At 41.5% G+C, this 26,074-nt stretch overlaps 2 protein-coding genes and 1 pseudogene across 2 annotated transcripts; 1 reads left to right on the forward strand and 2 right to left on the reverse strand.

Moving 5' to 3' along the window:
* The first annotated feature begins 4,498 nt into the window (after positions 1–4,498).
* LOC129084510 (olfactory receptor 9-like) lies at positions 4,499–5,428 on the forward strand. Its single transcript, XM_054590708.1, has one exon. It carries the CDS (start codon positions 4,499–4,501, stop codon positions 5,426–5,428), a length of 930 nt encoding a protein of 309 aa, XP_054446683.1.
* Positions 5,429–20,530: 15,102 nt separating this feature from the next.
* Positions 20,531–21,647, reverse strand: LOC129084511 (high mobility group protein B2-like; annotated as a pseudogene).
* Positions 21,648–23,574: 1,927 nt separating this feature from the next.
* On the reverse strand, positions 23,575–24,564 carry LOC129085076 (olfactory receptor 10P1). Its single transcript, XM_054591490.1, is given in 4 exon segments — positions 23,575–23,587; positions 23,632–23,764; positions 23,767–24,330; positions 24,333–24,564. Coding segments are annotated over 4 exon segments (942 nt in total).
* Positions 24,565–26,074: the final 1,510 nt, after the last annotated feature.

Here is a 26,074-nt window from a genome sequence, read left to right on the forward strand (position 1 = left end):
CATCTTTGTGTCTTCTTTTGTGACTCGATGGAATTAGGTTAAATGTCTCAAGGCATCTTCTTTCTGTGATCTAGGTACAGACATATTACAAAGACATGGGGGATGGGCACTGGGTTCGGAGGCCGGGTTTACAGTGTTCAGTTCCTCTGGCTTTGGAGGCAGATAGACCTTGTTTGAGTTGTGGTTCTGCTGCTGTTAGGCTGTGTGACCTTGGACAAGATATTTCATCTCTCTCATCCATTAGCTTATCTTTTAATTTTTTAAAATTATATTTTATTATTATGCTATTACAGTTGTACTGATTCTCCCCCTTTGCCCCTCCACCTAGCACCCCCCACCCCCTCAGGCAATCCCCCACCCTTGTTCATGTCCACTGGTCATGTGTGTAATTTCTTGGCTACTCCCTTTCCTATACTGTACTTTACATCCCCACGGCTACACTGTACTCTGTAAGTACCTATTTATACTTCTTAAACCCTTCACCTTTCACCCATTCTCCCACACCACCCCTCCCATCTCTTTAACCTTTGGTATTTGAATTATGATGTGTCTTGGGGTGGGTCTCGTTGTGTCCATCTTGCTTGTGACTTTCCATGCTTCCGGAACTTGCATGTCTATTTCCTTCACCAAATTAGGGAAGTTTTATTTCATTATTTTTTTCAAATAGATTTCCAATTTCTTGCTCTTTCGCTTCTCCTTCTGTCACCCCTATGAAGCGAATGTTGGATTGCTTAAAGTTGTCCCAAGGGTGCTTACACTATCCTTGTTTTTTTTTTATTCTCTTTTCTTCTTGTTGTTCTGATTGGTTGTCTTTTCATTTGCTCATCTTTAGGGTAAAATTAACTAAACTTCATTGTGTCAGGATTAAGTGAGGTGATTAATGCAACATTGCTGATGAGGTAGAGATGAGACATTATTACTGGTCTTAGCTCTGCCCTGAACTCACTGAGTGACCTTGGGTAAACCAAATGAGGTTTTCTAGATCTCAGTTTCATCCCCTGTAGATAGGAATTTGGACAAGAAGATCTTTATGGCACCTTCCTTTACCATCTCTTCACACACACACAGCTCAGAGAGGGGGTACTATGCTGAATGGGGCTATTTGGGGATTCACCACATGGGAGCTAGCTGAACCTATTTTGAATAAATCACAGAATTATGCTGCTCTTTAGGAAAAAAGTCTAATCATTTGGACCTATTTCCCATTCTCAATCCCTTCCCTCCATCTGTTTTTTATTTATAACTCTTTTATTTATTTATTTAAAAATATTTTATTTATTTTTAGAGAGTTGTGAAAGGAGGGAGAAAGAGAAACATCAATGTGTGGTTGCCTCTCAGGCGCCCCTCCTGGGGACCTGGCCTGCAACCCAGGCACATGTCCTGACTGGGAACTGAACCGGTGACTCAATCCACTGAGCCACACCAGCCAGGGCTATAACTCTTTTAAATTGGAAATTGCAGAAATACTCAACATCAGAAACCTGGAAACAACCTAAGTGCCCTCATTCATGTTCTACTCACAGCTTTTCTACGATGTATATATTTGAAAAATGTGTGCTGACAACCAGAAACATACACTTTTGACCAAATTGCAAATTTAAACTATTGATAGAAACATTTCCAAATGCATAAAAGGCATAATTTGTTGAAAATAAATCATACATTTAAAAATATCAAAATCTGGCCCTGGCTGGTGTGGCTCAGTGGATTGAGTGCCGGCCTGCAAACCAAAGGGTCACTGGTTCGATTCCCAGTCAGGGCACATGCATGGGTTGTGGGCCAGATCCCCAGTAGGGGGCGCATGAGAGGCAACCACACATTGATGTTTCTCTCCCTCTCCTGCTCTACAAATAAATAAATAAATAAACAAACAAATAAATAAAATCTTAAAAATATCACAACCTGTTTAAACAAATTCCATTTTATCTTTTAATGTTTTATATGAGTAGTCTTTATGATCGATGGGTCAGAAATATATTTAAAAAACACAAAACAAAAAGAAAATAATAAACATTCCAAGTTTATTCCATCCAGAGTCTATCATCATTAATACTTTGGTGTATATCCATTTTAATATCTATCTATCTGAACATATATTTTATATTGAGAACTCATTGTTTTTTACTTTGCTTTTATCGCTTAATAATATACTGTGAACACATTTTCATGTCAATAAATTAACTTTTTAAAATAAAAACTTTCTTTTAGAATAGTTTTAAATTTACAGAAAAATTGTAAAGGTGGTAGTAGTATACCTTGTTCCCATGTGCCCCACCTCCAGTGTTCTATATTGGTAATATCTTAAATTAGTATGATACATTTGTCACAATTAGTGAATCAATATTAATATATTATTATTACCTAAGATCTATACTTTAATTAGATTTCCTTAGTTTTTTAAATCTTTTTTTTTAAATTCTTACCCAAGGACATTTTTTTCTCATTGCTTTTAGAGAGAGGGGAAGGGTAGGGGAAGAAGAAAGAGAGAAATATCAGTGAGAGAGAGAAACATTGATTGGTTGCCTTCCATATGCACCCCAACTGGGGACTGAAACTGCAACCTAGGTATGTGCTCTGACTGGGAATTGTATGCGCAACCGTTTGGTTTGCGGGATGATCCCCAATCAACTGAACCATACCGGACAGGGCAGATTTCCTTAGTTTTTGCCTAATGTCCTTTTTTTTCTTCCAAGGTACCACATTACATTTGGTTGTTGTGGAAGGCCCTTTTTTTGGATGACCTTGAGAGTTTTGAGAAATACTGGTCAGATATTTTGTAGCATGATTCTCTACTAGAATTTGTCTGATGTTTTTCCTATAGTTAAACTGGGCTTAAGGTTTGTAGAAGAAGGCCACAGAGATGATATGCCATTCTTATCACATTATATCAAAGGATTATACTATCAACACGGTTTGACACTGTTGATGTTCATCATAATCACTGATCGAGGTGGGGTTTGTCAGGTTGCTCCTCTGTAAAGTTATTCTTTTCCCCACTTTTCCCAGAAAGTCACTATGTGTAATCCACACTTAAGGAGTGAGGAGTTATGCTTCTCCTCCTTGAGAGTGGATTCTCTACACAAATTATTTGAAACTCTTAATAAATCATTTTTTTTGCGACAAGAAAAGAGAGAAAATAACCCAGACAAACAAGAGGCTGCCTGAATTAGAAGGATCTCCATAGAACATTAAACAGGAGGTGAACCTATATCAAAGAAGTCTTCTTTCCTGGTTAAGTGATACACATAATTCAAAGGACCAGCACTTTCTAGTTTTATTCATTGGACCATTAGTGCTCAAAGCATATACTCGGGTCTCCCCTGTCATTTCCTGCTGCTGGGTGTCATTTGCCCCAGGGGAGATTTGGGTGAGTGTTTCCTGTTTCTAAAGTCTTCCTCAGCAGCTGGGGAGAAGGTTGAACCCATGGACTAGGTTGGGAAGTTCTACTGAAGTCAGACTTGTTACTATTTCAGCAGTTTCTTTTCTTTGAGCATTAGTACTGTGGGTTTTTTTTTTTTTTTTTTAACAAAAGGATGTGGAAAAGTGCTCTCCTTAGTTTCCAGGAGAGAAGTGACCTAGGGACTAATTCTGGGAGGGGGCCTCAGGCCTGGGGCAGCCTATGGGCAGTGGACTGAGCAGTTCAGCAGATAGGAGCTGACGAGGTTAGTGGAACACTTGGTTTCTGATCCCAGCTTCATGCAGACCTTGCCTAAGGACCACTGGGTACATCCCAGACCATTCTGCATTGTGGTCTCTATTGTCCTTGGTGTGGTGACTCCAGAGGACAGGCCTGATAGCAGGGAATTCAGAGGGGCTTAGGCAGTAGCTAGGGCAGTAGGAAACTGTTTCTCTCTGGTTATCAGACAAAACTCCTCCCTCCTTCTAAAGCTTCCTTGTCTACTTTCGCTCCCTATCCCCTGCTCTGAGCCTTAGGCTCTTGCGGGGATTGAGCTTCTGTGACATATTGTCAGGGAGGGGCATTCTGAGGGCCATGGGGACCCATCTGCAGGTAAAAGCTGCACCTGCCTCCTCTCCATAGCCTTTGTTCCTGTGTCTTCTCTTCCTCTCTCTTGCTCTTGTTCTCACTCCAGCTTTTCCTCTGCATCATGGTGGATCCATGTTTCTTCCAGTCTCCTTCTGCCTACTTTATTTATTCTGTCTGCTCACTCACCTTCCTGCCCACATTCTCCACCACTTTCTCAAACAGACCTATTCTATTGGTTACACCTCTTTGCTGCTAGAACCCAGAACTTCAGTGGGTGGGACCAACCACCCTGTCTTTCCAGATCCCAACCTTGAGGAAGGTCTGCCACTCCCCACCAACTTCCCTAGTTTATCTTTTTTCTGTCCTGATGGTTTTTTCTGGGAAAAAATTGCTAGCAGCCCAGGTGCTCACCCATCTGATTCCTGTTAATTGGGATGTTCTTGTGGACAATTCCACGCATTTCCTGCTGCAGCCAGAACCCTCCCTTGGCCCCTTCTTCCAGTCCTAGGGAATATGGGGGGTGGCAATGGCACGGCAGTAACTGAGTTCGTTTTGCTGGGGTTCTCGGGTTTTGGTTCCCTTCGGGGCTCTCTGTTTTGGGTGGTGCTCTGCATCTACCTGGTCACCTTGCTGGGCAACTCCCTGATCATCCTCCTCACACTGGCCGACCCTGCCCTGCACTCGCCTATGTATTTCTTCCTTCGCCACTTCTCCATGGTGGAGATCCTCTACACCACAACCATCGTGCCCAGGATGCTCGCCGATCTCCTCTCCTCCTGCCCCACCATCCCACTTGCCAGCTGCTTCACCCAGCTGTACTTCTTTGCCCTCTTTGGCATCGCGGAATGCTGCCTGCTCACCGCCATGGCCTACGACCGCTATGCTGCCATCTGCCGGCCGCTACATTATGGCACCCTGATGAACCGGGGCGCGTGTGCCCGTATGGTGGGGGCCTCCTACCTCATGGGCATCATCACCGGCACCACTCACTCCATATTCATCTTCACATTGCCCTTCCACAGTGCCAACACAATTCATCACTTCCTGTGTGACATCCTGCCTGTGCTGAGACTGGCTAGCACAAGCACCTTCTGGGGTGAAGTGGGCAATCTTGCTGTCACGATAGCTTTTATCCTGACCCCCTTCTTACTGATCATAGCCTCCTACACTTGTATCCTTACCACCATCCTTGGGGTCGCGACATCCCAGGGACGTCAAAAAGTCTTCTCTACCTGTTCCTCCCACCTGTTTGTGGTCGTGCTTTTTTTTGGGACCGGGACTGCTGCCTATATGAAGCCTTGGGCAGGCTCCTCTCAGCATGCGGACCAGATCCTTGCCCTCTTTTACACAGTTGTCACTCCCATGTTCAACCCTTTCGTCTACACTTTGAGGAACAAGGAGGTCACAGGAGCAATGAGGAGGCTCGTGAAGAAGTACGTTTGAAGCCCTTGGTCCTCTCAAGTTCTTAGACATAAGAGCCTGATTCTTGGATACTTTCAAGGAGGAGGGAGAAGCTGGGAACTGCAGTCCTTGAGGAACTGGCCAGCTGTGTGCAGCATGTGCGGGGTTCCTTGGCCTGCCCAGCTTAAGGGCCCAACCCACTGACATGCTGCTCCGTGCTCTGCTCTAGGGCCTGTTCTTATGGCCTTGACCTGACTTGTTTATAGGGACAGAGCTGGAGAAACATGCACCTGAGGGAAGGCAGCTGTGACCATCTTGTGTGATGACTGAGCAATTCCTGGTCTTTTCTGATGCTCAGAGTACCTTCCTAGGGACACCAGTCTTCCTTCTTCTCCCAGAACCCTCATTGCAAGCCCCTGTCTCTCCTATCAGTTACCTCTGATATAAGGAGATCTCCTTTACTCCAGATATGAGGCCCGACTAGGTGACCAGGGAAGCAGGGAAGGAACAGGGGTAGGGAGTGACTGGCCTGGCTTTGGCAGTTTAAGTACATCTTGTTTGGTTCTGCTTTAGGTCTGGAAGCATCTACTTGCTTTGTTCCTGACTTACCGCTTCTCTCCTGAACCCCCTGAAGCACTATTCTCTACCTAGCTTCTCTCTCGCCTGCTGGCTGACTAGCTCTTCATTTCCTCCTCTGGCCATGCAGTAGAAAGGCTCGCATACCTTTCTCCCCTGACTGATTAGAAGGTTGGATCTGGCCCCTAGACTCTCAAGATAATGCTTTTGTTTCTTGCAAACTGTCCCCTATTTCCACTTGGAGTCCACTTTAATTCGCTGACCAGAGGGATCTAGCACCATTTTACTTTTCTTGGGAAGGCAGTTCTTGCTTGCTCATAAACTCTCCTTCAGCAATAAGCCTCAGGAGGAGGCAAGACAAGCTGGGAAATCACTCTCAAGGTACAATAAACGAGGACTTTTAAAACAGCATTGATTTTATTTTCTAGTTTACAAAACTAGCAGAGATTTTGTATCCAGAAGAAAAGAAAATGACTGTTAACATCTTGATGTTGATAGTGTCCTTGGGAAATTATACCAGTTTGTTTTGCCTCTATATAGTATGTGTATGTATACATGTTTTTAAGAACTAAAAATGGGATTGTATTGTCTAAATTGTTCTTTAACCTGTGTTTTCTACCTCATTAAGCTATATTCTCACATTTATTCATACAAGTAGACTTCTAAAGCATGATTTTAATATCAATATTGTATCCTACTATATGAATGTACCATTATTTATTTTTACATATTCTTTATTGTTAAATTTTTAACATTTAAGTATCATTTGTATACAATATTGTATTAGTTATATAAATTTCAGGTGTACAATATAGTGCTATAATTTAAATCAGTCTCCTATTATTGAAACTAAAATTTGTTTGTTATAAATATTGCTGAGACAGATATCATTGTACTTATATCTTTGTATACTTACACTTTTCTGAGAACAAACTTCCAAAGGTGGAACTGTTGAGTCAAAACATATGCACAGTTTTAGAACCTCAAGATATGTTGCCAAGCTGCCCTCCAAAAGAATTTTGATTGTTTTGCAGTCCCATTGAGTGCAGTCCAATTTCCAGAGCAAGGAAATGAACTAAAAGTCAATGATGAGTTGGGGTCAGATGGCTGGGATGGGGTAGTATGGATAGTTAACATTCTTATAACCCAAAAAAGATCTGATAAAGGGGGCATGAACTTACTTTCTTTCAGTCTGTCAAGGACTGAATGAGATATATCTTTGGACTGAGAGTGCAATGCGAGGCATCAAAGTTAGGTCCAAGGAAAGACTTCCTGAGAGAGTTGGTATGTGAACAAGACAAGGGGAGAGGCTTTTCCCTCCATTGTTCTGAGCTGAGAGAGGAGGCCAGGAGTGTACATGAGGAAATCCGACTGGCTCAGCCCTAGGTGGCTTCATGCTTCTCTCACCTGAGAGCATGCACGGCGAGCTATATGCTGATCCTTGAAGTGGTATATCGTTGTGTTTTTAATTTGCATCTCTCTGATGGCTGGTGATGTTGAGCATCTTCTCATATGTCAATGGGACATCTGTAAGTCCTCCTAGAAGAAGTGTCTATTCAGATCCTTTGCCCATTTTTTAAATTGCATTGTTTGTCTTGATGGTGTTGAGATGCATGAGTTCTTTATATATTTTGGAGATTAAACCCTTGTCTGAGGTGTCATTTGTAAATATGTTCTCCCACAGAGTTGGTTCCCTTTTCATTTTGCTGATGTTTTCCTTAGCCATACAGAAGCTTCTTATTTTGATGAAGTCCCATTTGTTTATTCCTTCCTTTATGTCCCTTGCTTTAGGGGACATATTGGTGAAAATATTGCTGCGCGGAATATTTGAGAATTTCCTGCCTATGTTTTACTCTAGAACTTTTATGGTGTCACAACTTATAGTTAAGTCTTTTATCTATTTTGAGTTTATTCTGGTGTGTGATGTAAATTGGTGGTCTACTTTCATTTTTTTGCTTGTATCGGTTCAGCTCCCCCAACACCATTTAATGAAGGGGCTATTTTTACTCCATTGTATGCTTGTGCCTCCTTTGTCAAATATTAATTCACCATAGAGATGTCGATATATTTCTTGGCCCTCTATTCCATCCATTGATCCATGTGTCTGTTCTTATGTTAGTACCATACTGTTTTGATTACAGTGGCCTTGTAGTATAGTTTGATGTCAGGTATTGTGACTCCTCCTACTTTGTTCTACTTTCTCAAGCTTGCTGAGGCTATTCATTCAGGGTCTTTTTTTTTTTTTTTTTGGTTCCATATAAATTTTTAAATTTTAATTATATTTTATTGATTATGCTATTACAGTAGTCCTGATTTTTCACCCTTTGCCCCACTCCATCAGGCAATCCCCTCACCATTGTTCATGTCCATGGGCCATGTGTATAAGTTCTTTGGCTATTTTATTTCTTATACTGCACTTTATATCCACATGGTTATTCTGTACCATGGTTGTTCGTACTTTTAATCCCCTCACCTCTTCACCCATTCCCCGACACCCCAGTCCCATCTGGTAACCATCAGAATGTTCTTTATATCCATGATCTGTCTCTTCTTCTTGTTTGCTTAGTTTGATTTTTAGATTCAATTGTTGATGGATATGTATTTATTGCCATTTTATTGTTCATAGTTTTGATCTTCTTAAGTCCATTTAAAATTTCATGTAATAATGGTTTGGTAATTATGAACTCCCTTAGTTTTTTTTTTTTTTTGGGTCTGGGAAGCTCTTTATCTGCCCTTTGATTCTAAATGACCGCTTTGCTCTGTAGAAAAATCCTAAGTCCCTGATTTTCGTGTCTTTGAATATTTCTTGCCAATCCCTTCTTGCCTGCAAAGTTTCTTTTGAGAAATCAGTTGACAGTCTTCTGGATACTCCTCTGCAGGTAACTAATTTCTTTTCTCTCACTGCTTTTGAGATTCTCTCTTTATCTTTAAACTGTGGCATTATAATTTTGATATATCTTGGTGTGGGCCTCTTTGCATCCATCTTTTTTGGGACTCTGTGCTTCCTGGACTTGTGTGTCTACTTTCTTCACCTAATTAGGGAAGTTTTCTTTCATTATTCTTTCAAATAGACTTCTAATTTATTGCTCTTTCTTTTCTCTTTTGCCACCGCTATGATGCAAATGCTGGTTTTCTTGAAGTTTTTCCAGAGGATGCTTATACTGTTCTCATTTTTTTTGGTTCTTTTTTCTTCTTGTTGTTCTGATTGGTTGTTTTTTGCTCCCCAAGTTCCAAATCATTGATTTGATTCTCAGTTTCATCCACTCTACTGTTGTTTCCCTGTAAATTGTTCTTGATTTCAATTAGTGAATTTTTTGTTTCTGACAGGATCTTTTTATGCTGTTGAGGTTCTCAGTAAGTTCTTTGAGCATCCTTATAATCAGTGTTTTGAACTTAACATCTGATAGATTGCTTATCTCCATTTTGTTTAGCTCTTTTTCTGGAGTTTTGATCTGTTCTTTAATTTGGGCCATGTTTCTTTGTCCTCCATTTTGGCAGCCTCCCCATGTTTGTTTCTATGTATTAGGTCGAGCTGATTTGACTCCATGTCTTAGTAGTGAGGCTTAATGTAGGAGGTGTCCTGTACGGTCAAGTGGCACCACCTCCTCCATCACCCAAGATGGGTATTCAGGTGCAGTCCTTGTGTGGGCTTCAGGTACTTTGTGAGTACATCCTCCTTTTGTGGTTGAACCTTGGTTGCTGTTGGCAGATCAATGGGAGGGGTTAACACAGGCCAGTCAGCAGCAAGGACTTGCTGTGACTGCTGATCACCACCCTTTGCCCTTGTGGAATATCAGCTGTGCATGGGCAGGGTGGTGGTGTTCCAATGTGGTCTGTAGCTGTCCACTGGGTGTCAGGCTCTGGGGTTTCCTGGACGGTGCAGGGCAAGGCCAGCCCCAACCTGTGTTTTTCTTGGGTCACTCTTCCTGTGCTATAAAGCAATCTGAGATGGCTGCTACTTGTTCTGGGCTTAGAGATTCCCAGGAAAAGCCAACCTGTGAACCTAGGCTGGCTGCTGCTAGTGCTGATCCTGGGGCTCACTGATTCCAGCCGTTGCTTGTTTGAGAGGATTTGGGAAGTTGTGAAGCATGAGCTAATACCAGCTATTCATATGGAAAAGGAGCTTGGGTATGCCCATAAGCTTGGGATGGAGTCTCTAGGGATCTCCAGGGTGGGGAAAACAGCATTAGCCTGGTTGAGGGAGTCTTAGATATGGCACCAGCATGCTGACTCTGTGGGGGAAAGGTTCAGAAAAAAGGACAGTAGCCTCTGGTTGCCTTGATGCCAGCCACTGCAGATCCTCTTGTATGACACTGTTACCCTAGTGCTGTAACTCAGAGGGGGTGAATCTGAGTAGATGAGCCTGTGTGTGGGTCTTTAAGAGGAACTGCTTGGGGTTCCAGCAGTTTCTTCCGCTGACACAGTCCCCACTGGTTTTTGCAACCAGAAGTTGTCGGGACTTATGTTCTTGGCACTAGACTGGGGGGCATGGTGTGGGGCTGGGACTCCTTGTTACAGAGATAGCTTTCCTGAATTTTTATCCCTCACACATGGGTGGGAGACCAGCCCATTCCACATCTTCACCACTACTATCAGTCTGGATGGATGTGGTTTCTTTAATTTGTATTTGTCAAACTTCCATTCAACTCAGTTCCAATGGTTCTGAGAGAGTGTTGTTCTATATTTTAGTTGTCATTTTATTTTTTTAAAAGAAGATTTTATTTATTTTTAGACTGAGGGGAAGGGAGTGAGAAAGAGAAGGGGAGAGACATCAGTGTGTGGTTGCCTCTCACGCACTCCCTACTGGGGACCTGGCCCACAACCCAGGCATGTATCCTAACTGGGAATCAAACCAGCAACCCTTTGGTTCACAGACCAGTGCCCAATCCACTGAGCCACATCAGCCAGGGTTTAATTATAATTTTTATGGTGTTGTGTGAAGAAGTGAGCCCTATCTGCCTATGCTGTTATCTTGACTGGAAGTCCCCATAAAAATTTTTGAAGTATTTGTTCTAGATCTGTGAAATATGTCATTGGTATTTTAATAGGAATTGTGTTAAATCTACAGATTGCTTTGGGTAGTACGGATATTTTGATGATGCTAATTCTTCCTATCTATGACCTCAGTATATGGTTCTATTTATTTGTCTCTTCCTTAATTTCCTTCAGTGTTCTATAATTTTTCTAGTACAGTTTTTTCCTCCTTGGTTAAATTTATTCCTAGGTACTTTATTTTTTTTGTTGCTATAGTAAATGGGATTTCTCCCTCTAGTTTCTCTTTCTGATATTTCATTGTTGGTTTACAAAAATGCCATCGATTTCTGAATGTTGACTTTGTATTCTTCTATGTTGCAAAATTCATCTATTAGGTTGAATAGTGTTTTGGGGGGAGACTATAGTGTTTTCCATGTACACTATGATGTTGACTGTGAATAATGACAGTTTTACTTCCTCATTTCCAATTTGGATGCTTTTTATTTCTTTTTCTTGTCTGATAGCTGTGGCAAGAAGTTCCAATATTATGTTGAATAAGAGTAGTGAAAGCGGACACCCTTGTCTTGTTCCTGATCTTAAGGGGAAAGCTTTTAGTTTCTGCCCATTGAGTATGATGTTGGCTGTAGGTTCCTCATAAATGGCCTTTATTGTGGTTGCACTCCCTCTATTCCCACTTTGCTGAGTGTTTTTATCATAAATGGGTACTGTATTTTATCAAATCCTTTTTCAGCATCTATTGATATAATCATGTGATTTTTTATTTCATTTTGTTTATGTGGTATACTATGTTTATTTATATGTGAATATTGTACCATTCTTGCATCCCTGGAATGAATCCCCCTTGATCATGGCGTATGATCTTTTTAATATATTGCTGAATCCAGATTGCCAATATTTTATTGAGGATTTTTCATCTATGTTAATCAGAGATATTGGCCTGCAGTTTTATTTCTTTGTTGTGCCTTTACCTGGTTTTGGGATTAGGATGATGTTGGCCTTCTAAAAAGACTTTGGGAGTCTTCCCTTTTGTTGGATTTTTTAGTATCGATTGAGAAGTATAGGAGATAGTTCTCCTTTAAATGTATGGTAAAATTCAACTGTGAAGCTATCTGGTAAAGGGCTTTTGTGTGTCATAATTTTTTGATTATTGCTTCAATTTCACTAGTTGTTATCGATCTGTTCAGGCTTTCTGCTTCTTCTTGATTCAGTTTTGTAAGATGTATGTTTCTAAAAATTTGTCCATTCCGTCCAGGTTGTCAAATTTCTTGGCATATAGTTGTTCATAGTAATTTCTTATAATTCTTCGTATTTATGTGGTATTGGTTGCAACTTCTCCTCTTTCAGTTCTAGTTTTATTTACTTAGTTCCTCTCTCTTTTTTTTCTTGATGAGTTTGATTAAACATTTGTCAATTCTGTTTATCTTTTCAAAGAATTAGATTTTGTATTTATTGATCCTTTGAGTTGTTTTATAAATCTCTATGGCATTTAATTCTGCTCCGATCTTCCTTTCTCCTACTCTCTCTGGGCTTTGTCTGTTGTTTCTCTAGTTCTTGTAGATGTAGGGTTAGGTTGTTTATTTCAGATTTCTCTATCTTCTATAGATTGACCTGTTTTGCTGTGAAATTCTTTCTCAGGACTGCTTTTGCTGTGTCCCATAGGTTTTGGGTTGTTATATGTTCATTTTTATTTGTTTCTAGGTACTTTTTGATTTCTCCCTTGATCTCATTGTTAACCCATTCATTATTTAATAACATGTTATTCAGTCTTCATGAATTTGAATGTTTTTGAGTTTTTCCCTTGAGGTTGGTTTCTAGTTTCAAGCCATTGTGATCCAAGAAAATGCTTGATATGATTTCAATTTTCTTGAATTTGTTGAGGCTTGTGTCCTATCATGTGGTCTGTCTTTGAAAATGTTCCATGTGCTTTGAATTGAATGTATATTTTGCTTCTTTGGGGTGAAAGGTTCTGTATATATCAATTAAATACATTTGATATAGAGTGTCATTCAATGCCACAATATCCTTGTTGATTCTGTGGAAGATCTACCTATTGTTGACAGTGAGGTATTAAAAATTCTACAATGACTGTCTTGCTGTTGATATCTTTCTTGAAGTCCTCCAAGATTTTCCTTATGTACTTAGGTGCTCCTATATTGGGTTTATATATGTTTACAAGGGTTATATCTTCTTGAGGGACTACTTCCTTAAATATTATGTAGTGATCTTCTTTGTCTCTCTTTATGGACTTTGTTTTGAAGTCTATTTTGTCTGATATAAATATTGCTACTCCTGCTTTTTTTTCCATGTCTGTTTTCTTAGAATACATTTTTCCATCCCTTCACTTCCAGACTGTGTAGATCTTTTGCTCTGAGGTGGGTCTCTTGTAGATAGCATATATGTAGGTCTTGTTTTCTTATCCATTCAGCTACCCTATGTTTTTTGATTGGAGCATTTTATCCATTTAGTTTGTTTATTATTAATAGGTACTTATTCATTGCCATTTATTCTGTACCTGTGTTCCTTTCTCTCTCTCTTTCTCTTCCTTCTTATAGCCATCCCTTTAGCATCCCTTTCAGTGCTGCCTTGGTTGAGATGTATTCATTTAGACTTCTTTTGTCTAGAAGCTCTTTATTTCACCTTCCATTTTAAATGAGAACCTTGCTGGATAGAATAGTCTTGGTTGTATGTCCTTGCTTTTTATTGCTTGGGTTATTTCATGCCAATTTCTTTTGGCTTGTAGTGTTTCTGTCGAGAAGTCAGCTGCTAGCCTTATTGGAGCTCCCTTATATGTTACTAGCCGTTTCTCCTTTGCTGACTTTAAGATTCTCTCTTTGTCTTTAAATTTGCCATTTTAATTATGATCTGTCTTGGAGTGGGCCTCTTTGGTTTCATCTTTATTGGGACTCTCTGTGCTTCCTGAAGTTGTGTGACTTTTCCCCTCACCAAGTTAGGGAATTTTTCTGTCATCATTTTTTCAAACAGGTTTTCTATCCCTTGTTCCTTTTCTTCCCTCTCTGATAGTCCCATGATGTGAATGTTGTTACATTTCATGTTGTCCTGAAGCTCCCTTAAACTATCCTCATTCTCTGTGTCTTTTTTCATTTTGGTGCTCTGGGTATTTTTTATGACTTTGTCTTCCAGCTCACTGATTCGGTTCTCTGCATCATCTAGACTGATTTTGATTCCTTCTAATGTATTCTTCACTTCAGATATTGTATTCTTCATTTCTTTCTGGTTCTTATTCATAGTTTCTATATCCTTTTTCATGCTGCTGTAGTTCCCACTAAGTTCCTTGTAGCTCCCATAAAATTCTTTGTAGTTCTCACTGAGTTCCCTGAACACCCTTATAACCATTATTTTGAATTCCATGTCTGATAGATTGCTTGCCTCAATTTTATTTAGTTATTTTTCTGAGGATCCCTCCTTTTCTTTTGATTGGGGTTATTTCTTTGTCTTCCCATTTTAGGTGACTCTTTTTGTTTGTTTCTGCATCTTAGATTGCTCTGCTTTGACTGCCTGTGTTCGTGGTGTGGCTTTCTGTGGTAGGAGTTCTGTGGGAGTCAGTGGTGCAATCCCTTTGGTCTCCTGTTCTGGATATGTGGGCTCTCTTTATTCAGTTTATGTGGGCGCTCTTGTACTTGGGCTTTGATTATTGATGGCTCTTTCATTAGTGAGTTTTTCCCTCCAGCTGGCTGACTGAGAATCACAACCCCAGCTGCATCTTGTATGCTGTTGTACAGGTGCTGGTTAACAAACCAATACAACCCAGAAAACCAAACCCATACCAGGAAAAATACCTCCCTACCACATCAGCAATATCAAAAGCAAATGAGCAAAGAATAATAAAGGTGGAAAGAGGTTAAGAATGTTATAAGATAGAAAAAAAGAATATGAGATGACTAGAGTTGAGAAAAATGATTTTGAGAGGGAAGAGGGAGGAGAAATAATAAGAGTAGGGATTAGAAACCAGGGGAAGACAAGAAAAAAAAATCCTAAGTCAAATAAGTAAGGGCTGGAGGAAGGCAAAATGGAATAAAGAAGGGGGAGAGTCACCTATGATATTTGAAATTAAAAATAATGAACAGATAGGAATACAATAGAAATAAAATGGCAATAATTGCAATATCCATACAAAACAAGCCACAAATAGAGATGGAAAGAAAATAAGAATGTTATAAGAAGGGGGAAAATACTGTGAGCTGACTAAAGGTAGGAAGAATGATTTTGAGAGGATAGAGAGAGGAGAAATCACAAGAGTAAGGAATGGGAACTAGGAGTAAAGAGGGGGAAAATAAAATTTACAACAAAAATGAGAAAGGGCAGGAAGAAGGCAAAATGGAGTAAGAAGAGAGAAGGATACAATGTGAGATTTGAAGTGAAAAAAATATATAAACACCTAAATAAAAAGAATGAAAAATAAAAGGCAAAAATAGTGAATTAGTTGGAATACACTTGAAGAAAATGAAGAAATGTTAAAGGGCTATGTGAAAAAAATAACGCACTTTCTGAAGAAGAACAATGTGGAATTTGTCTCAGCAGAGTTTGGTGTTTGCTTTCTGTTTTCTTCTTCTGGATCTTTCTCTGGCTTTTTATCAGCTCAAGGTTCACGGGTGGGTCATCTGATTTGTAGCAGCACTGCACGTACCACCCTCACCTGCATCTACAAGAGGCTTCTATTGCAATTGGGAGGGTGGGACCCCTGGGTCAGTCTTTGGAGGTGCTGTTCAGTCTCCTGGGAAAATTGTGGCTATGTTTCCTTACCCCTGTTCCACCCGTCTTCCCTTCCCAGCCCTTCCCAGCTAATTTCCAATAATGTGTAGTTCCTAATGAATTAGCTGCCCATTTCAAGGGAAGGGTGAATCTGTGTAAGAGGGTCAGCTCTTTATTGTGTGGTTCTGTTGGCAACTCTGTGTGGGTGGGGCCCTGATTACCCCTTGCTGCACCCATTTCTGATCTCCCTGCCTTGCTGGCCTCAGTAGAATAGGGACCTAAGAACCAGTGTATTTTGTCTCACTAAGAGAAGTTCAAAATGGGTCCTTTCAGAGATTCTCTTCCAGCCTTTCACCTATGGATATGTACTGTGCAGGGGGTTCTTGAGACAGTCCTGCCTGTTTTGCCAATCCTGCAGGAGGTGGACGCTGGGTTGATCTTCCCTTCCCGGGTGTTTGATTTCTGCTGGGGAAGGGGTTTCTGCCTGGTTATGAATAATCTCTTGCCCATCGAAGTCCCAGCCCACTGCCCTGGTAGTAGACACAATCTAGAACTCCTTGTGTTGTGTAGCCTCCAGCTTCCTAGCTGTGCTAGGCCAGGGCCAGGGACCCATTTGCTGTACTATTTTCTAATATCCCTGCCCATCTGTGTTCAATAGGAACAAACAGCGCTTTCAGTCTTGTCTCTCGGTTGGCAAAGCAGGTGTGCATGGGGTCCCTGCCCAGCACGCTTCAGCTTCCCTTTTAAAAGGTCTTTCTGTGCCATACCCACTGCAGCACCAAGTCACTGTCCAGCTTTCTGCACATATCGCTCTCCAAAAAGGCAGAAGTCTCTCATGGCTGCAGCCTGCCTCTGCCCAGCCCAGGTGCAGATAGAGTCCTTCTCTGTCTCTCTGGCATTCTCCTGGTTGGTGTTTGGTGCTGCAGCTATGGATGACGAGCTGCTTGCTGTGTATGACCTCACGTAGCCTCCCAAGTTACTCTTGGCTCCAGCCTGTGGGCTCCCTGCTTGGGACTGGGGCCCCCTGTCCTGTGAGGGGAGGGAGCCACAAAGCTACGATTTTTGACCAATCTGTCCGCATCTACAGACACACACACAGGGCATTTCCCCTTCATCTCATAAAATCTCCTTACTGACCCTTGTGAAGAGCCTTCTGTACTCCTTGGCTCAAAACTTCATATTAGCTAAGAGTCCATGGATTCTTCAGGTTTTTTGTCAAAGATCAGCCAAAAATCCAAGTTGGGGGCTAGAGAAAATGGACTCAGCTTCTACCTACTTGGCTGCCATCTTTGAATCTCATTATTTTTATTACCATTTATTCTGACTTAACTGTCTTTCTGTGCTTCCTGTTCCAGCCCTAATAACTTACTTTATACCCATTTTTTTTTATCAGCCTACTGCACTGTTATTTTTCTCTTTTCAATGCGCTGGAATCACTTGGATTTCAGTTACAGTAGTGGGATATGTAACTGGTGGACATTTGCCATGTTTTCTGTTTTTCCAGAACCCTTTGAACACTCCTCTAATGTTTGGGAAGTGTTCTGTCCTATGAGTCCTCTCTCTGCAAAATAGTAGCCAGAAAACTTGCTTTCCCAGCTGCCTTTGAAGCTAGGGCACCAGCATTCGACTGTGGACCTGCCAGTTAGACTCACCTGCATGATACTTTGGCTTGGAACTGAGCTCTGTGGCAGAGGGATGCAGAATTTACGGTCTGGTGCGTGTGTGGAGGAGGTGTCTGGCCCTTGCGGGCAGCTGTTACAGAGTTCTGATGTCTGGTGCAGTGGGCAGTGCTGTGTGAACCAAGCTTCTAGTGTCAGGGGTGGGGATACCAAAGCCACTTGGTGGGGTGTTGAGTGACGTCCCAGGTTGCGTGGCTGAGGACTCTGGCTCTCTGCCCCGCAGACTCTTGTGCACTGCTAAATCTTCTTTGAAATAATTCCTCTCTGCTTAAGATGATCAGGGTGGAATCTGTTGTTTGTAACTAGACACCCTGACTGATGAACTGGTTAGTAATCTATGTCTCTTTTCTCTGCCACTATTATCTATTACTCACACCACAGCTCAAATGATCTTTTAAAAGTGTCTGTAAGAGCATGATCCTCTTTGCCCTTGGTTTCTGCTTTGTAGGGTCTTGGAGTGGACAGAGCTCCCAGGTGCATTGCTCCTGGCCATAAATAGCCTTGCCTGGGCCTACTCCAGAAAAAGCCTCAAAAGATCAAGGTTGGTGATGCACCCTGAGGTTCCTGCAGCTGGTGAGAGAAATGAGCAGTAGCTACTACTTGACCTCAATAGGTTCAGGGCAGCCTAAGAGGTGCGCTGCTACATTCATCTCTACTTCAGCAGCTAGGTCCCCAGTGTCCTGCTATCCACTGTGGATGAGGGGCTCACGGAGCTGTGGAGGAGTGGGGTTCATGTGCCCAAGGAACACTGTGCACAGCCCAATGTGTGGTCCTCAGGATTTGGAGGGTGAGGAGGCCTGGGGATCCCCTAGGCTCTCTGTGGTCGTCTTGAATCTTTGTCTTCCTATATATCCAATACTTCTGTCCATTACCTGCTAATGTGCCCTATTGTGGTATATAAACTAGCTGCATGGTGGCTGCATGTACATTTTGCACTTTAAAGCACCACTAGTACTGTGTTGAAATACTTGACATGAAAAAGTGTGACTGAAAGTAGGCATGGAATGTAAAAAGAATATAGCCAATGATATTGTAATAACTATGTATGGTGTCAGCTGGGTACTAGACTTATTAAAGTGATCACTTTGTAAGGTATATGAATGTCTAATCATTATGTTGTACACCCAAAGCTATTATAATATTGTATGCCAACTGTAATAGGAAAATACATAAAAAAAATAAAAGACACACAAGATAAGATGGCCACTTACAAATCAAGGTGAGAAGTCTTCACGGCCCTGATAAGGAACCAACCATGTTGATACTTGGATCTTGGACTTTTAGCCTCCAGAACTGTGAGAAAATATATTTCTGTTTAAGCCAAAAAAAAAAAAAAAAAAAAAAGGAAAAAAAGAAAAAAGAAAAAGTATTCTTAGACATGAAATTCTGTGCATAATTACAAGAATTACCAACATTACCATTTGTCAATGAAAGAAAAGGAAGAATAAATGTATGGGGGAGCATCCCAAACTCCCCCGAATTTATTTATAAAAACTGTATATTTATTCTTATATGTTTAAACCTCAGTCACCTTCAAAGTACTTTCCATTTGATGCAATACACTTATTGAGAAGTTTTTTCCCACTGCTCAAAGCAGTTTTTGAACTCGTGAATTTTGATGCCTTTTAGTGCTTCTGCCATTTTTTGCCTCACCTCTTTTATATCAGCAACATTTTGCTTTGAGGAATTTTTTTATTCAGAGAAACAAAGAAAAGCCACTTAGGGTGAGACTGGGTGAATAGGGAGGGTGGAGTATGGGAGTCATGCCATTTTTGGTCAAAAACTGCTGAACTGAAAACTGCAGCGTGGGCAGGTGTGCTCGTAAGTCACCCATCATGAAATCCACAAACACGTTGAAAGAGTCTTCAAAAAAATTCACTGAAACTGAAGGCAGCCTCTCACAGCACCACCAGCTGGTACATGATACAGGTGGGTTCCTAGAACACTTACCTAGAGCAGGGAGCCTGTACTACAGGGGGCTAGGCTGTCCTCTAGAAGGTAATTCTGGCTTTTTTGGGTCCCCCCTTATAAATATATATTTCCATATAATTTCAAGAATTAATACTTTTGAATAACTTTGAAAAAGGTTTTCCATTAAAAAATTTTTTTTAAATTTAACTTATTGGGGTGACATTAGTTAATAAAATTATATGGGTTTCAGGTATACAATTCTATAATACATAACCTGTGTATTGTATTGTGTGCTTACCACCTCAAGTTCAAGTCCCCTTCCATCACCATTTACCCCTCTATACCCTCTTCTACCTTCCCCTTTCTTTCTGATAATCACCATACTGTTGTCTGAGTTTTTTTCTTAATACCTCTATCTTTTTCACCCCAACCCTCTCACATCTGACATCTGTCAGTCTGTTCTCTGTATCTATGATTCTGTTTCTATTTTGTTTATTTATTTTGTTTATTAGATTCCACATATGAGTGAAATCTTATGATACTTGTTTTTCTCTGACTGGCTTGTTTTACTTAGCATAATACTCATAAGACTTTGTAAAGTGTTTTTCCATTTTTAATCACTCACTTCTGTGAGTAGTTTTCTTGGATGGTAATCATCAATTACTCTAAGAAATCAGTACTTAAAGATCTTGATCAGGAGGTGTTTAGCCATTTTGCAAGCACAAAATCTAATATAATAATTATATGCACAGAAACAAGCTCCAGTTTCTTATAAATATTAAATTTTATTTGGAAGTTTTATTGTGGAACCAGTATTTAAATACTTCCATATTACTGTGTATTTTATTTTCCTTGTAAATAATAGTATAAAGAGCACAACAAAATTTTAAAAATATACAGTTTTATTTTTAATATTACAAAATTAAAAAAACAAAATACAACATTCTAAAAACCCAAGCTTTACTATTGATACTAATTCCTATGAGACTGCTGTGTTGCCATACACAAGTCAAGAAATTAAAGAGATCAGTAAATATTTGCAACATTTAACATCAGAAGCCTTAAAATCTAACTGTACGTAGTAGCCCTTCAAAAAGCTACAATCTGTAGAGAAAAAAAATACTTTCTCTACAAAGAATCTTATCAGCTCTACAAAAATCTGTATAGTTTTATACTGAAGATAATATCGAGCTGGACTTGAATTCACATTTTTAGCAAAACAATCTCCTGAGCATACACGCACACTCCACACACGTCATTACAGAATAGCCCTTTATTTTTCATCTTCATCCTCTTCCTCCTTTTCCTCCATTTCTGGTTCTTTCTCCTTTGAGCCTGCTGGCCTGCCATGGCCCTCCTTGTCCACTTCACTTTTGCCCTTGACACAGTATGCGGCACTATCCTTTTCATATTCCTCCTTTAGCTTAGTTGCTTTCTGTTCACATGGCCACTTATCTTTGGCTAACTGTCCAGACCACATTTCACTGAATGTTTTTTGCGGTAGTCCCCATGGATAAGCCAGGGTGTTCATATTTGATCTTTGGGCAATGTTCAGAGCAAAAGAGGAAGGCAGGCAGATGGAGGCCTTTTAGGAACATTGGTATCTTTTTCCTTCTTTCTCTTTCTTTCTTGTCTTTCTTTCTTTCTTTCTTTCTTTCTTTCTTTCTTTCTTTCTTTCTTTCTTTCTTTTCTTTCTTTCTTTCTTTCTTTCTTTCTTTCTTTCTTTCTTTCTTTCTTTCTTTCTTTCTTTCTTTTCTTCTTTCTTTCTTTCCTTCTTTCTTTCCTTCTTTCTTTCCTTCCTTCTTTCCTTCCTTCCTTCCTTCCTTCCTTCCTTCCTTCCTTCCTTCCTTCCTTCCTTCCTTCCTTCCTTCCTTCCTTTCTTTCTTTCTTTCTTTCTTTCTTTCTTTCTTTCTTTCTTTCTATCATTTATTCTATTATAGTTGTCTCAATTTTTCCCCCTTTGCCCCCCTCTACCCATTCCCCCCACCCCGCTTCCAGAGTCAATTCCCACTCTGTTGTCCATGTCCATGGGTCATTCATACATGTTCTTTGTCTAGTCCCTTCTCCTTCTTTCCACCTTGGTCCTCCTTCCTCATCCCCTTTGGTCACTTTCAGTCTGCTCCATGCTCTTTCCTTTCTTATCACCGTTGGGAGGAACATAAATTTTTATCTCCTTGTCATAGTGAACTTTGTCACTTTTTGTTATAACTTCAAACTGACTTTTCCTTTGCAGTCATGGCCTTTCTTTTCTCTGAATATTTTTTTGGAGAAGCCAGCAAAATTGATGAAACAACCTGGGTGTTTCTACCTGTGCTCTTCCTGGCAGGTTTGCAGGGGAAGACATACAAAGACATCTTGCCCCTCAGCTTGTTAGTATTTCCTTTACTCATAGTGACAGGCAGCGTCCACCTGGCAGTAGCTTTTCCTGAGTCCCGCTGTTCAGCTGGATCTGACAGAAATACTTCCTTTGCTTGATCCCCCCTGACCCCTATCTAGATTCTAGATGATTTCAAACTCCCTTCAGTTTATGCTGGTGTGCCTTTCAAGTATTAGCACTTTCTACATGTGCTATCATGACGGAAGGTTGGAAGTGCTGCATCGAGCCTCTTCTTCCGGATAGTCTTCTAAAAACACCCTCAAACTGTTATCAATTATTTACCTTCAAATGCATGTTTATACATTTTTATAATTGCTCTCACTCAATGTTCTGCTGGTTTGTTTTTTATCCACTCCATTCGCCCCATGACCACCCCCATTAGATTTGGAGCCACATGAGGTACAATGATCTTATCAATTTTTTTTCTATCAGTGATGCTGTATAGCTCTGGGGTTCTTGACTCTGTGCCTGTTTGTCTGAGGATGTTCTCTGACTCCAAGTTCCCTTTAGCTGGTCTCTCTAAGCAGGGTCTAGACCATTCTATTTCTAGGGTGCCAGGGTTGAGGTTTTCCCTCTCCTGCCTCCAGCCTCCAAACTGATTATGTTAATCAAAATCCTTGACAGTGACGGAAGCTGTCTGGATGATGAAGCAGAAAAATAATTATTAAAATACAGTGTTGTTGAGAGGAGTGGAGACCATGGCAAAGGCTAAACTTCCCGGAATAACTGACAAATATTAACTGGTCTCTTGAAGAAACCATGGGTGCTGCCACCAGGGATGGGTCAGAATATTTCTGCAACTTCTATGTCAGAAACTTGCTGTTGCAACCTTCTTTGCTGTCATCTGAAAGAGTGCTGCTCCTTGCCTCTTGTGGGTACCACCTACTCAGTCAAAGTCTGATCAGTGGAACCATGTCATATGTCTGGGGTGCTAGAAAATGTTCTTAGCTCCAGAGAGGGAAGCGGTATTTCTCCCCATGAGACTTCTAAAGTGAGGAATTCTCCAGACATTGAAAGAGGGTCAAATGCTGGGTGACCATAACAAGAGTTAAGTGTCTACTCTCTAGGTCCTATCCAGGATGGCCTCGGGGCTTCTATCAGTCTAAGGGATTGGTGAAGGTAGTATCGGTTCAAGCTGATGTCGTATGTTGGGAGGCGAATGGGAAAACCAGGGAGACCCTCTTGCCCAGTTGGAAGTGTTATTGCCAGTTATGGGTGATGTCAGAAATCAAAAGGAAAGGCAAGGGGGAACATTAATGTGGAATATTTCAAGGGACAGCAGTTCCCTTTCTTCTTGTTCTTTTTTTAAAAAATCCTCATTGAGTACATGCTCATTGATTTTAGACAGAGGGGGAGAGAGGGAGAGAGAGAGACAAAGAGAGAGAGAGAGAGAAACATTGATGTGAGAGAGAAGCATCGACTAGTTGTCTTTTGTACATGAACCTGCAACCTAGGCATGTGCCCCGACCAAGAATGGAACCCGTGACTTTTCAGCTTACAGGAAAATGCTCAACCAACAAAGCCATACTTGCCAAGGCTCCCTTTTTTCTAAAAGTCACTTAGAATATAAGACTGCTGTGTGTTTCTGGAAGAACACTAGATCAAAGGGCCAGGAAGACATTCCTATGGGCTCTGGTGGGTCACTTAGTTGGATGTCAAGTTCATAGACATCTGCCGTCATGAATTACATGGACCTCTGACTATTTTTGTAGTTATGGCAATTACCTTGTTCAGGGATCTGGAACAATCTAGGTGATGCAAAGTGTTCTTTTCCATAGGTAGCATTCCCTTCCATTCTATCTTATTTTGTAGCCCATGCTCTGAGTCTGGGGTGTGGGTTAGAAGGTAAAATACAGATTTCTCTCTGTTTTAATTCCAACACTTCCTGCCAGGAAGCCTTATTTCTTTGAGGTGCTGCAACGTTTCTGTTAGGCTGAGGTTTAAGTCCCGCACCTGAAGGCTGAGAAGAGAAGCGGTCAGAAAGTGAGCAGACATACCCCGAGTCCCTGCAGGGTAAGTAGACCTGTGTCTTCACCATGTGCCACAGGGCCCCTCTCACTTCCTTGTTCTGAAGGGTGTAGATGATGGGGTTGAGCATGGGTATGATGATTGTGTAGAAGAGGCTGAGGATGCCTGGGGATGGATGTAGGTGATGCTGGCTGTTCCAAAGAAGAGGAAGACCACAAACAGGTGGGAAGAGCAGGTAGAGAAGATCTTGAGGTGGCTCTGGGTGGAGACCATTGCCAAGGTGGCACCCAGGATGTGGATGTAGGAGGTGACAATCAGAAGGGAGGTGACAATCAGAAAGAAGGTGACTGTGATGAAGACCGCAATGGCTGTCATCACAGAGATCTCGCTCCTGTGCTGCCCAGCACTTGCCAACCTCAGGACTGGCAGGATGTCACAGAGGACATATGGGATGATTGGGTGGCTGGGGAGAGGCAGAGTGAAGATGAGGGAGGAATGGGTGGTGGATGTGATGATGCCCATGATCCAGGAGATGCTCACCATTGCCATGCTGACCCACCAGCTCATGAGGATGGAGTAGTGCAGGTGCTGGCAGATGGCGGCGTAGCGGTCATAGGCCATGGCTGTGAGCAGGCAGCACTCTGAGATGCCAAGGACCATGAAGACACACATCTGGGCTGCACAGCCTTGGAAGGAGATGGCCTGGGAGTGTGGGGAGGCCATTGTCCCAGGGCCCTTGGAACAATGTCAGTGGTATAGAGGAGCTCCATTACCGAGAGGTGGTGCAGAAAGAAGTACATGGGTGAGTGCCGGGCAGGGCTGACCTGTGTGAGGAAGATGATCATTGAGTTACCCAGCAGGGTGACCAGAAGCATCTCCCAGAACAGGGAACCCTGCAACGCCCTCAAGTCAGAGAATCCTAGAAGGAGGAATTCAGGCAGAGTCTGATTTTCCTTAGCCATCACTTCAGGCTAGACCCTGTGACACAGCCAAGAAAGAGATGTTTATATAGAATCAGCATTTCTGTAATTCAGTAAAATACTTTTTGTAAAATCCCTCTTGAATCAACTGAGACAGTTAGGGTCTCTACTTTATGGATAAGGCCATGGATTTCAGAGAGGCTAAATAATTTATCCAAGATAATACCAAGGGAGTGGTAGGCCTGAGACTTGAATTTAGGTTTCTTGACTCCAGATTCCATGGAGTCCCATGTTACTCTGGGAACCAGAGTCCTAAACTCTGGATCCTGTGTGCAGGGCCTTAGTCCCATGTGTAGAGACCCCAGCTGTGTCCTTTCAGTCTTTCTCCACAGTGGGGATGGAGCAGCTGCTTTGTCCCAGATCCCTTTGTATTCTCTGACCCCAAATCCCAGCCCAGAAAGAAACTAGGCAGCACCCCCACTGTGGATTTGGTCAGGGACTGTCCTGGGCTGATATTTAATGATCACCATGGTGGGTTGTGGACTTAGAATGTCATGCAATGATATAACTGTTGGTATTAATACTGCCCAATGTATCATGCTTTAGGATTCTATAGAACTTGTCAAAGATTATTAAGTTCTGGCCCTTTCCCTGTGACGAGAGTGGGACAGGGAATGGCCATATTGTACTTCACTCTCTTCTAATCTGGGTCTTGTAATCATCTACTCCAGCTGTTCTGTTTCAGTACTTCCTGTCCTCCCAGCTCCCATGCATTTCCAGAATGTGCCCCCTGCAGGAAATGTTTCTATGCATCCTATTATAATTCCACTCATCTTTTAAGCTCAGCTAAAATTCCATCTCCCCTATGGCTTCTTCTCCTTTCCTCATGGTCAGAAATAATTACCCATGCATGGCATTTCAGGATTAAAAGTCACCATAAGGGTCATATCTTTCAGTGCAACAATGCTCAGATCTCATCTACAACATCTCAGAAGTTGTGCAGTGTTTGTTTGATCATCTGCAGGAATGAGGAACTCACCATCTACTGAAGTAGCCCCATTTGTTTAGCTTTGGCCTCCTCTGCCTGTGGGAAGTCTTTACTCTATTGGTGTTGACTAAATTCTTAGTATTTTATAGAATGTTTAAGCCCCCTTTCACCAGGCAGGCCTTTAAGGATTTGAAGAAAGCACCTTCATTCAGGCTCACATGAGATAGTACTTGTGCCTCAGCCTTAGAATTTTTTAGAGAAAGGTCTCCAATGTAAGATCCTCTAGAATGAGCTGGGGAGGTGGTGGAGGGCATTTGTTTTAACAGCTGCCATTTCCAAAGTGCTTGGTCTCTCCACTCGTCCCTGGTCTTTGTTTTACAGATGAGCAAGTGTGCCGTGGCCCCTGTGGAGTGGATGTCCCTGAGGGGGAGCAATGGGAGACTGAGAAAAAGACAACATAAGCAGTTTAAAAAAAAGGGGGGGCCAGGTGGGGCATTGTCCTCAGATGGAGAGACAATGACCCTGAACATGGTCTCTGCATTTATGTTATACGGGTTGGTTAGA

Source organism: Pteronotus mesoamericanus, unplaced genomic scaffold, assembly GCF_021234165.1.
Source record: "Pteronotus mesoamericanus isolate MK-2021 breed Mesoamerican mustached bat unplaced genomic scaffold, CSHL_Meso_final scaffold_21, whole genome shotgun sequence".
Taxonomy (NCBI): Eukaryota; Metazoa; Chordata; class Mammalia; order Chiroptera; family Mormoopidae; genus Pteronotus; species Pteronotus mesoamericanus.